The sequence below is a fragment of the Trichosurus vulpecula genome, chromosome 6 (assembly GCF_011100635.1).
Source record: "Trichosurus vulpecula isolate mTriVul1 chromosome 6, mTriVul1.pri, whole genome shotgun sequence".
NCBI lineage: Eukaryota > Metazoa > Chordata > Mammalia > Diprotodontia > Phalangeridae > Trichosurus > Trichosurus vulpecula.
Window position 1 is genome coordinate 245,442,302 of NC_050578.1, and position 12,227 is coordinate 245,454,528.

The 12,227-nt window shown below is 38.3% G+C and overlaps 1 protein-coding gene across 2 annotated transcripts in view; it reads left to right on the forward strand.

Annotated features, from left to right (window-relative positions):
- Window positions 1-11,405, forward strand: part of CAPRIN1 (cell cycle associated protein 1) — a 46,338-nt gene extending 34,933 nt beyond the window's left edge. For both annotated transcript variants that reach the window (XM_036765649.1, XM_036765650.1), the window contains 4 exons: window positions 2,423-2,617; window positions 4,224-4,324; window positions 6,621-6,684; window positions 10,164-11,405. In XM_036765649.1, the coding sequence (XP_036621544.1) occupies window positions 2,423-2,617; window positions 4,224-4,324; window positions 6,621-6,684; window positions 10,164-10,228 (425 nt within the window). In that variant the 3' untranslated portion in view covers window positions 10,229-11,405. The remainder of the gene's footprint in view (window positions 1-2,422; window positions 2,618-4,223; window positions 4,325-6,620; window positions 6,685-10,163) is intronic.
- Window positions 11,406-12,227: the final 822 nt, after the last annotated feature.

Below are 12,227 nucleotides of genomic sequence, written 5' to 3' on the forward strand. Positions count from 1 at the left end.
AAAATGGTAGTGACCTATTGGTCACATTTTATTCATGTTAAAAATTTAGTTCTACAATGATCTGTTTAAAAGCTCTGACTTCTGTTTTAAACTCCAAAACTTATTTTTAGAAGATTCCTTATCTTCCCATTACTCTCTTGAGTGTTACAACAGCAAGAATCTTTGGCCAGAGGTAGTAAAATTCTGTCCTGAAGGGGTGATTACAGTCAAGTTCTGTATATCTTTAAATAGTTGTGTGATCTTTTTTATAATCCAGATCTGTCTGGCAAATAATTTTTTCAAGTGGTTGACTTCAGAGAGGCCATCAGAAATATAATTTTGAGTCTTAGTTATAATGTAGAAAGGTCATGTATTAAAGTTTATCAAAGAAAGGGAATCAGGGTGGGAGATTTCTGGGATGTAGTGAATAGCAGCAGTAATTCATTCCCGTACTGTTTGTGACCTATCAGAAAAGAAGCTCAAAGTATTGTACCAGCTCAAAAAGGCCATTGAAAAATTAATTCTTGTCTGTGGCATTTTTTTTCATCATTGTAGAGTGGGCTGTTAGTGTATTAGCATTTAGCATAGCCTTGGAAAGCACTTGTGGCCATTCAGGAACGTTTCTAGGCTGACTAAATAATTATAGAGATTTCCTGGCAATTTTGAGCTTACTTAGAATGTGAGAATAGATTGTGTGATTGATGGGAGTAGTAAGCTTCTAGTAACCCCTCATCTGCCACCCCTCTCCCCCAGCACCTTCCAGTGGCCACTCTTTGATCATCAAGTTGAGGATTGGCAACAGAATTGTTCAGCACCAGCTCAAAGACCCAAGCCTGGTTTCCTTAGGATGGAGGTTGGGAGAGGAGAGATGACTACTAGAATGGGTGACATAGGCCCTTTGGTACTGAAAATAAGAAGTATAGGACTTATGGGCATTTTAAGTACCCAGAGGATTCAGGATAATGTGATTGAGTTTACCTGATATAACTCCAAGGGCCTCTTATCCTTGTTGATTTATCTTGTTTAGTAAATATTCTTTACTATTCCATAAGGCACTATGCAAAGTGCTAAGGAGCAACATGAAAAAAGTAAATTCTTGCCCTTAGAAACAAGTATGAAAAGGTAACAGGTTTTATTAATGAGTAGTGCTAAGATAGGAGACATGTCATTGGGCTATTTTTGCTGTCTTTTAATCTCCCTGGTATAGAGTTTTATAGCCATTTATATCTAGTCTTTGAAATCATGAAATTTGTATTGTAATATGGAAGCATTATATAGATGTATTCTGTTTACGAAAGTTGTTGAGTTAATTTTAAATGCTGAGGTTCTCTTTCTTAGCAGATTAAAGTATAGAAATGGGTATTTTGAGTAAAAGGTAAATCATGTTCCACTAGGTTCTATCCTCATATCTGTCCTGCTAGATATGAAAAATCATTTTCAAGTAACTTGATGTAGGAAAAAAGTGATTATGCATGCTCGTTTTATGTCAATTGAATTACCCTAGAACCAGGCTTCTTAACTTGGGGTCTAAGGACCCCCAATGTTTTCTGTAGATAAATTTTGGACTTGGATAGGAAAAAAAATCAAATTTTTGTTTCAATATTACTGGTTTCCTTCGTAATCTTGTGCATTTTATTTTATGCATTTAAAAACATTTATTTTGAGAAGGGTTCCATAGGCATCACCAGACTACCAAGGAGCGGGTGTCTATGGGGTCTGTGACAGAAAAGAAAGGAAAAAAGTTGTGAACTCTTGGTCTAGAACAAGGTTAGTAATGAGTTATTTGCACTTTGTATTGTGCTTCATCGACCTTCTCTAGTACTGGTCTGATCATGTCTAGCTTATCATGATGGCACACCTTGAAAAAGATACTGTCAAACTGTACCAAGTACAATGTTGAAACCATGTCACGAGGAACAGTTAAAGGAACTTGGTATGGTTTGGCTTAGGGACTTAAATTAATAATCATCATTTTCAAAGTCATTAATGATTAGATTTATTTTTGTTGCTGCAGAGGGACAGACCTAGTCAATGAGTAGAAACCACATGGAATTTGTATTTTGACTTGTTCTGAGGAAAAAATTTCAATGTGACAACCTTGTGGTAGTAGGGTGGGCTCATCCTAATGGAAGTATTCAAATGTGGGATAGATGATCCTCAGTAAAGGAAGCCATAACATGAATTTCTACTTGGTGGTACGTATTGGACCAGATTTTTTCCAACTCTTAAACTCTTAATATTATCTTTTATGTCTTTCATAATGATGTGCAAGATATTTTATAGGATTTAGCATTCTAACTAAATTGTACTCTTGTATTTAACCATGCCCTTATATTTGTGTGTATATAAGTAAATGGATATACTATATAGTCATGGGCTGTGTGTGTGTGTGTGTGTGTGTGTGTGTGTGTGTGTGTGTATGTGTGTATGTGTTATATTTCAGTGGTTGGTACCTACCATGGTTCCCAGGACCAGTCGCACCAGGTGGCAGGTAACCACCAGCAGCCTCCACAGCAGAACACTGGATTTCCACGTAGTAGTCAGCCCTATTACAACAGCCGAGGAGTGTCACGTGGAGGGTCTCGGGGCACTAGAGGCTTGATGAATGGATATAGGGGCCCTGCCAATGGATTTAGAGGTAAAGGAGGAGTTCAATGAATATCTGTTATTTACTGTACTTTCCTTTAGTAAGTTTTTCCATTAGCTTTTTATACTACTTGAACACTTTTTAAAAACTTTTCACTTCAGTATTAAATTGTGTTTCCAAGAGATTTCATTGGTTTCAGAAGGTAGTTCACTCAGTCAAATAAACAAGAATTTATAAAGCACACCTATACCGTCTGTAGTCGCTAGGGTATAGAGACCAAAGGAAGTAGTCCCTTCCCTTAGGGTGCTTGCACTCTATCTTTATGCACCAGATTTTGTCACTTATTTTCCAGTGGCTCTTTGTTACCTAATAAATTAAGTGAAACTCTCTACCTGACAGTAGCATCATTTCCCTCGCCATTGCAATAACCTGATTGGTCTCATTGACTCTGATCTTTCCCCTATCCGTTCTCTGGTTCGTAGATACCAAAGTGATACAGCATGTGCCTGGCATGTTGCTTCCTGGTAGCTATAGCATTAAACACAAATTCTACTGTTGGTATTTAAAGCCTTTCATAGTCTGCCTGCAACATACATTTTTCAGTCTCTGACCATGTGTCTAGGTTGTGCCATCTGGCTAAAATGTGCCTCTCTTCGCCTCTGCCTTTTAGAATCCCTATTTCCTTCAAATCTTAGCTCAGGCTCCTTCTCCCCTATAAGGCCTTGCCTTGGGCCTTCCCACTAAAATCACTTTGTATATGTCATCTTCTTTGATAGAAGCTAAGCTTCTTGAGGGCGAGGATTGTTTGATGTTTGTTTTATCTCATCTATTCCAGTGTCTGGCGCATAGACCTGGAATATATGATTGTTAAAGCATCCCAAACCTTTCAAATTTTGGCATCACGCTACTAACCTATACAGTTTTATCTCAGACAACTTTCCCCTCTCAAATATACCATCAATTTCCTATTTCCATAATTTGTCCATGCCACTTTGCTGTCTTCCTTTCTTAGGCTTTGCCTTTCCTTTGCTTTCTCCAACCGTAATTCTCACTCCCAATCTCTTCTTTTAAAGTTGATCAACAAACATTTATGAAGTACTTAGTATGGGCCAGGCACTATGCTGAGTGCCACATCTTATCTCTCCTTCACCCCCCACCGTACGTGCAGTCTTTTTGGAAAAGATCCCTCCTCTGATTTTGACTGGTAGCTGCCTACATTTATTTTGCACTGTAGCAGTTGCATCGTTACTTTATAACATTATGTATTTGTCCTGTCTTTCTAGGCTGTAGATTCTGTTAGAGGAATAATCTTATTTATCATTCTGCCTCCCTCTAGTGATTATCATGATGTTTGCACATAATACCGGTCACTTAATGAATGAATGATTGCTGTTTGGGAGATATTTGAAAACTAAATACATCAAAACAACAGTAGGTTTCTATGCACACATAGAAACAGAAGACCAGGAATATTAGAAAATTGAAAAATATCGTTTCCTTTTCTGATAAAGAGTTTGGGGGGGAATTGTCTTATCAGTAATCTTTACCTTACCCTGCCTTCCTCGTACCCTGTCTCCATACCTCATTTTCTGATACAAATCTTTGGACAAATATTTAAAATCTCTTGAGTATAAATATTTTTCTTTTATCTTTTTAGGAGGCTATGATGGCTACCGCTCTTCATTTTCTAACACTCCAAATAGTGGTTACACGCAATCCCAGTTCAATGCTCCACGAGACTACTCCAATTACCAGCGGGTGAGTAAACATGTTTTACTATGCTAAAAACTAAATTAATTACAATAATGACAGGATAGATAATTACATAGGGAAGACTACAGAGCTAAATATTTCTCTGCTTTTGTTATTTAGAGAGACAAATTGTATATATTTTTTTAAATGCAAAGAAACAATTCCAGGCAAGAGAGTTTATTTTTTTGGGGGGGGGGAGAAATAGCATATTTTATTAACATGAAAAAGCATCTCCTGATGGAAACCTCTTTTTGTAAATTCAAATTTTTATATATCAAGCATTCTTAAAATGGGGCACATCAGCAGGTGCAAATTTCCATGACATTGACATTCATTGAAAACATTAAGCAAAGTAACTAATATAAAAAAGTACACAGAATTCTTCCCTGTTCCTGCTCCCTTTCCCAACAATGGGTCTCAGCATCTACTGAACCAGAAAAAGGATCACATTCAGCCTAGCAAATAACCCTTGGGCCTGGCCTTTACCATTCTATGTCCAGTTTCCTACAGCTGCTCTTTGTCCTTTGCTTTCCTCTCCTGCTCCCTTCTCTGCTTCCCAACTCCCCACACCCTTTGACTTCTGCCTGCATGCCCTCTTCCTGAGAGCTTATAACATTTGGAGAATATTCTCTCTTTCAAAGTCCTTGAAAGAACTTTTTGAGCTCAAGGGAAGATGAATACGTAAAGTTCAATTAATAAATAAGTAAACAGATGTCAAGGCTACCAGCTGTCCTAGTAACAAGACTTTATGCTTTCCTGGTTCATGCTATTTTCAAGACATGAGAGCACCTAATGAGTTAGTCTTGCTCACAGCCCTTCTCAAAAAAAAAAAAAATGCCATGCAAGGGCAGTCTTAGCAATAAGGCAATGGCTTTGTGTGTGGCCACTTGCCACGAGTCCCCTACACTTCCCTTCCAGGAGCCAGGCTGTCTGACATTGGAGGGGTCCTCCTTTCCTCCATCCTTCCTACTCCCATGTGAGGAAAATGGGCAGGAGGAGGGAGATCCCATGAGAATTCCTCGTCTCCAGTTGTAACAAGTAGATGACATTGTCTCTATCAGTTTGAAGATGTCCTTTGAAATACCACACAATAGGATTATTAGATCACAAATCTAGAGAATGAAGAGACCTTGGGGGCCATCCCATCCTAATCCCTCATTCTACAGAGGGATAACTGAGGCCTATCTTGCCCAGAACTTCTGACTCCAGAATCAATGCACTTTCCACCGTATCAAGCCAAGAGCCCTTAGAATCATAACCAGGGAGTTCTGTCCATTGCTTTCTTGTCTCCACAATCAATAAAAATAAATCAAGCCCTGATTTGTAGCATTTGATGGTTTTTGAGATGCAGATATTCACACTGAAAACTTAAATGGCTCTCTATGTATGACACACTTTCAGTTTGTATCATTAATATTTTCTCCATCACTTTCTTGGTCTTGACAATCAACAAAACAATAAATGTAGCATTCAATCATTTCTGAGCTGTCATTGCTCATACTGAACAATTTGATCATCAGCTTTCCAGCATACCTCTGATCACAGCTAACCTTACTATATAGCACTTCACACAAACCATATCATTTGAACCCTGTAAAAACCTAGAAAGAGCACTGTAACTATTTACTATTCCCATCTTTCAGATAAGTAAACTGAGGCTGAGAGGTTATGTGACTTCCTCATTTGCTTAGTAAGTGGGACAGGTAGGTGGCACAGTAAAGAGAACTGCATCTGGAGACAGGAAAAACTGAGTTTGAATCCTGCCTAAGGCAAGACATTTAACCTCTCAGCTTCCTTATCTTTTTTTTTTTTTAAATTTACTATTTATTTTTAATGTTCTTTTCTTTTTTTTTTTTAGATTTCTTTATTTTTAGTTTACCACACAAGGAGAGTTTATTTTAACACATAATGTTTCTATGTAACATTACACCAGCAGTTGTTGAAGCTACTATTTGAAGAACCAATTTCTGAATCTATTTAGGATACTTGGTCTCTTCAGTGAATTTCTAAAAAATCATAAGATTAAAGTAGAAAGTAATCTTAAAGATAATGTGTTTGAATGTATGCTTTCTCTTAGTGTAAGACCTTTGTAAAAAGACCATTTTCAGCTATTTTTTTGGGGGGGGGTAGTACACAAAGGGGTTGAGGGCAATGAATCTTGAAAAAAATAAGGAAAAATGTGTTTGCTTTCTTCTTAAACTTCAAAGGTAATTTTAGGAAAATGACTTGTTGTATTTATGTGTTTGATTTTGCCCAACATTTTGAGTGTGTTATTGTTTTGTTTTGGTTTTTTGTCATTTAGGATGGATATCAGCAAAACTTCAAGAGAGGATCTGGGCAGAGTGGACCACGGGGAGCCCCTCGAGGTAATGTAGAGGAATGGACATGTAACAGTTTTCCACTAGAGTGCCTTGACTGTTCCTTATCTGCAGTTAAATTTGTTTTCAGAATAAAATCCATCCTCACCAGATATAGGATTATGTTATTTTAAAAAAGGTTGAGGGTTTATTACTTTGAGTTAGAAGTGACATTCAAGATTTAAACTAACCTGGTCATTGTGAAGATAAGGAAACTGGTGCCCAGAGAGCCCCATGTTTAGTGCCATAGATTTCAGTCCCATAGATTAGTTGCTAGGGAGTATATTGTAAGCAAAAAGCACAATTATGTGCATGCTTATTTATCAAATCAATTTAACATTATATAATATTTGAATTGTTTTAGCAAGATGTTTTCATTTAGTCCATTTCTTTTAAAAAATAGTATTAAGCAAGGAAAGTTGGAATATTACTGATCTGTAAAATGAGGCTTTATAGTGGGCTAGATAAACTTGACATTTTATAAAAGGATTCACCAGAGGATCTCTTTAAATAGCTACAGAAGTACATTATAATAGGTGTAAGGTTTGCTTTATTTTAAAGATGATTTTTATATGCAGACTTTTTAGCAACAGACCTATTAATAGCTACAAGGTTGACTTTGGAATCCAGGGGCATTGGATGAAATTTGGGGAAGCATGTTTAGGCCTGATTCCAGAAGAGAAATGAAAAAACAATTAGAATTCTCTCAAAATGGTATGGGGAAGTTAAGTAGTGAGCTCCTCCTCTTTTCGGGACCATTCAATGCAAATGCTGTAGATTATCGTTCTAGATGGGCTCTTGATATTTTATAACTCAGATTCTCTGACAAGCTCCATATGTAGGATACTGGGTAAGGGCTCCCAGGATAATGGGGTCCTAAAGACAGGTTGAAGAAACTAGTGTTGTTTGGCCTAGTGGAAAGACCCTAAGTAATCTCTTTGAGGGCAGGGACTGTCTTTTGCCTTTCTTGGTATACCTAGCATTCAGCACAGTGTAGTGTAGTACCTAGTCGTCACTTAACATATGTTTATCCATGTATTCTTTCCATGTATTTGGAAAGGAGGTACTGCTTAATCATAGTAAAGTGACTTAACTTGGCCTACTTGGACAAGAACTAGGATATCGTAGTGGACCTGAGTTGCTGAGTGCTTATTACTCTGGTCTTTGTCCCTTCCCTGGCCCAGATTTCCTTGCTGCTTGACAATATACCCTGCGAGAACTAAAATGTGGAAAGGTGAGGCCTGCCTAAAACTGGAACAATGCAGAAGAGTTATGTCCCCTTCCTAGGGAAAAAGTGGTAGATTCCTCTTTTATACAAGGCTGGATGACCACATGCTTGTTGTTTTCTCCATTGGTTTATGCCCACTGCTGAGCCCAACCTCTATCTTAAAAATTCTAGGACTTAAGGATCCAAATCTTGAACATTCTCTCTTCCAATCAGTTTTTTTACTCATGATGCTTTCATGTTGGTTTATAATGGCATTTTTTGTGCTTGCAGTACATGATCATATAAACTCCTGTCAAGGTCATTAAATAACATTTTTATATGAAATTATGTATTTGTGAACAGAACCTCCCTTTTATTTGTACATTAATTCTATAAAAATTCTGAGAATCATTTGGGGTAGCTTTTTTTATATAAGGAACTCAATTTTGAAGGCTGCTCGTGATACAAACCTGAAACGTAGTTACTCTTGATTCTTTAAGGGTAGATTCTCATACAAAACATGCTGTTTTAGAGAGGTTTTTTTGGTGATATATAGAGAATTTTAGTTCCCTTTTTGAAAGCCGGGAGAATTTGTTCCTTGTTTTGTAGATTATCTATTTTGTTAACAGTCCTACTGATTTTGAAGACCCTAACATGCCATTCTTGGTTTTGGGGAAGGGCGTCATCTGATCACTAAGATGAAGCAGTGTGGTACAGTGGTAAGCACTGGTTCTAGGGTTAGAGGACCTGGATTCAAATCCCACTGGTGATACTTGCCACTCGTGTGATGTAGGGCGGGCCATTTAACCCCTGCACTGCCGCTCGTAGGGGCGCCCTCCCTTGCCTCCTTCATTTGTAAGTACAAAGGTTGGACTTTGATGCTCAGAGATTCCTTTCCCTTGGTAGAGAGATGGGTGATGGGCGATAGTAGTCATCTTCATTTAACAAGTACCCACTGCATATAATCCGCTGGTTACAAAAATAGTACAAGCAAGCTCATAGTGGTTTAAGCTTAACGAATAATTTTCCTCACATCCTCACTGTGAGGGATAGGCAGTGCAGGGCCATTTTTCCTTTCTTTTAGAGACCCAGGGGGTTAAATGTCTTGCCCATAGTAACACAGCTATTGAGAAGCACGGTGGTCCTGTTGAGTGGTCTTGTAATGAGGAGGACCTGATGTGGAACGCTGGGTCCTGTCACTCTAGTAGCTCGATGATTGTGGGCTGGTCCCTTAATACCTCAGTTTTCTTAGCTTTAAAATTAAAGGAATGCCCGCCATACATGTTGGCATTATTATGAACTTAAAATGAGAGGTCTGCCAAGCACTGGGCAAACCTTAGCAAATCTGACATAAATATCAGGCTTTACTATTATGTGACAAAGTGAAGATTTGAACTTTGGGCTTGTGCTTTAAAAGTCTGCCCTTCTTTCTGATAGACCTTCTCAAAGGGAGTTTACAGATGAGTGGGTGATGAGGACCATGTCTCAGGATCACTTTCCAGCTTGGTGGTAGGGGCTCAATGGTTCTGGAAGGCTTCAGAGAACAGAACTGGTTGCATTTAGTCTTTGGGGGATTGGTCTGGTGAGCTCCAGAATGAGTTGAGAGCAAGAGCCTCAAGGCAGAAAAGATGAACATGGTCCACTTTGATTGACATGTGTCCCGTATGTTCGGAAGAATAATATAGTCATTGGTGAAAATGGTTTAGTTCTATTGTAAAACATGTTTTGGAAAGAAGAGATAAGTTGAAAATTACTGGGGTAGCCATGCCCGGTGGGTAAGTATGCCACAAGGGTATTTATACTTGCAAATGGATTATTTTCTTTTCCTCTAACTTGGGGTGTTCAATAACTAGGACCTAGTTAGCTAAACGAATTAAAAGAACTTGAATTAAACAATCCTGGTCCTGATTGTAATAGCACAGAACTTAGGTTTGCAGTCTTGTTGCACCACAATGCAGTGACTGTATTTTCTTCTTAAAAGGTAATATCTTTCCTTTTTGGTGTTTATATTTGGAAAGTATTTATTTGCTTTGTTTTTATTTTTTTGGTGAAATGAACTTAATATCAGTGATCAGTTGAGCTGAAGAGCCTTGAGTAAACATGTGCAGGGCAATCTATAAAAGAGGAATCTTCAATACATGGAGAAGGGCTTGAGGTATGGGCTTCTAGCCCTAGGCCTGGCATTTCATGCCTGTGTCTGTCTTTTGGAATTTTGTCTTGAAGAAATTGAAATACAAGTATGGGGGAGAGACCTCAAAGCCCATTTTGTTTTGTTTTACAGGTCGTGGAGGGCCCCCAAGACCCAACCGAGGGATGCCACCAATGAACACTCAGCAAGTGAATTAAACTGGTTCACAGGATTATGTTTAAAACGCCAAAAACACACTGGCCAGTGTCCCATAACATGTTACCAGAAGAGTTATTATCTATTTGTTCTCCCTTTCAGGAAACTCATTGGTAAAGGGACTGTTTTCACCCCATAAAGACAGGACTAGAGTTGTCAGCTTTATGTTACCTGGATATGGAAGGAAACGATCTTTACTCTGCATGTTCTGTCCTAAGCGTCATCTTGAGCCTTGCACATGATACTCAGATTCCTCACCCTTGCTTAGGAGCAAAGCAAAACACATACACTTTCGGGGTGATCAGATCTCCATGGTTATTTGATTGAAGTGGCTTGGAAAAAGCAAGATTGACTCATTTTTCACATTGGATAAAATCGGCAAATCAGCCCTAGTTGTTGTTTCGATGGTAATTGACAAAAACTAAAATATTTCCCATGAAAGGAAGATGGAAAGAGTGAAGTGTGGTTTGGCAGAGCAACTGCATTTCACAGCTTTTTCTGGTTTAAATTGGAGCAATGAACGTTTAGATGCATACTAAAAGATGCATGGGTCCCTAATTACACAAATAAGGCTGACTACTTTTGATACAGCACCATTCATCACCAGGCCAAACTACTGTGGTTAAAAATATATACACATAAATTGCTTTGTAACAGCTGATATTGTACAAGACAAAGCCAAAATGCAAAATTAGGCTTTGATTGGCACTTTAAAAAAATCTGCAACAAATATGGGATGTAATCTGGATGGCCGCTTCTGTATTTAATGTGAAGTATTTAGATACCTTTTGGAACACATTTAACAGTTTCTTTGATAGCAATGACTTTTGTAAGGATTGGTACTATATGTTTATCATTCCTTATGACATGCACATTGTCTGTCACTAATACTTGACCTTGCTGTATTGTCATCTAAATAATTGGTACAGGTACTGATGGAAATCTCTAATGGAGAATCATAACACTTTTGGTCACATGTCTCTCTGCAGCCTGAAGGTTTTTAAAAGAAAAAGATATCAAATGCCTGCCGCTGCCGCCCTTTTAATTGCTATCTTTTGAAAAGCACCAGTATGTGTTTGGATCGATTTCCCCTTTTAAGGGAAATGACAGCCAGCAGTTTCAGTTCAAATGGTATAATTAAAACAAATAAAACGTGTTTATAAAAATTGTATCCTGGAACACTGGTGTTGAGCAGCTGACATACCCGGTTGAGATCCTATAGTTGTGCATTTTCTCTTTGAAGTTTCAGTTATCTTCTATTCCACTGAGGTTTTCCTACAGCTTTTGTTGTGTACCTGCATTTACTGCTTTCTCTTGAATGATCCACATCAATGGAGTTCAGTTCTTTCTTCCTCAAGACATTGGTCTTGCCCACAATAGTGATCTCTTCCGTTACATGAGGAATCCCCCAGGCTTCCTGGAGGAGCCCAGGGCGGTGGTGACTTAGCTTTTCTCATGCCATCTTGGTGCATCTCCTGTGCGCAGTTGGAGTGCTAGCTGTACTTCGACGTGCCTGTGGACTTCTCTGCTGCTTGCTGTTGCATCCCACTTTGGCTTCCTGTTGAATTAATCCCATGTATTAAGCAAAGGCTGCTAAGTTAATGATACTTGTAGTCCAGAAACTGGATTTTATTTTCAGCCTTCAGCTCAGTAATTGGACGAGTAGGTTTTCAGTTACTTTAATTTTTGAAACTATTCTTAAAACACTCATTGTTAGAAAACTGGACTTTTGCTGACCTTGTAATCTACTAAAGTGATAGGCTATTGAAGGACTCTTGAGAACATTCCACATTCAGAAGTTTTGTAAAGGGGCTGGGGTTGAAAGGGCGGGGGGTGTCTTCAATGTTTATTTTAAAATAAAATAAGTTCCTGTCTTTTCTCATTTTTGGTTGTGGTACATCTTATTGGAAGGGTTATCTGTTTACTTTCATAAGCAAGAAAGGCTTCTTGGCCAGTTTTCTCCCCTAATTAAATCATATCTGGCAAGGATGTACCACAACC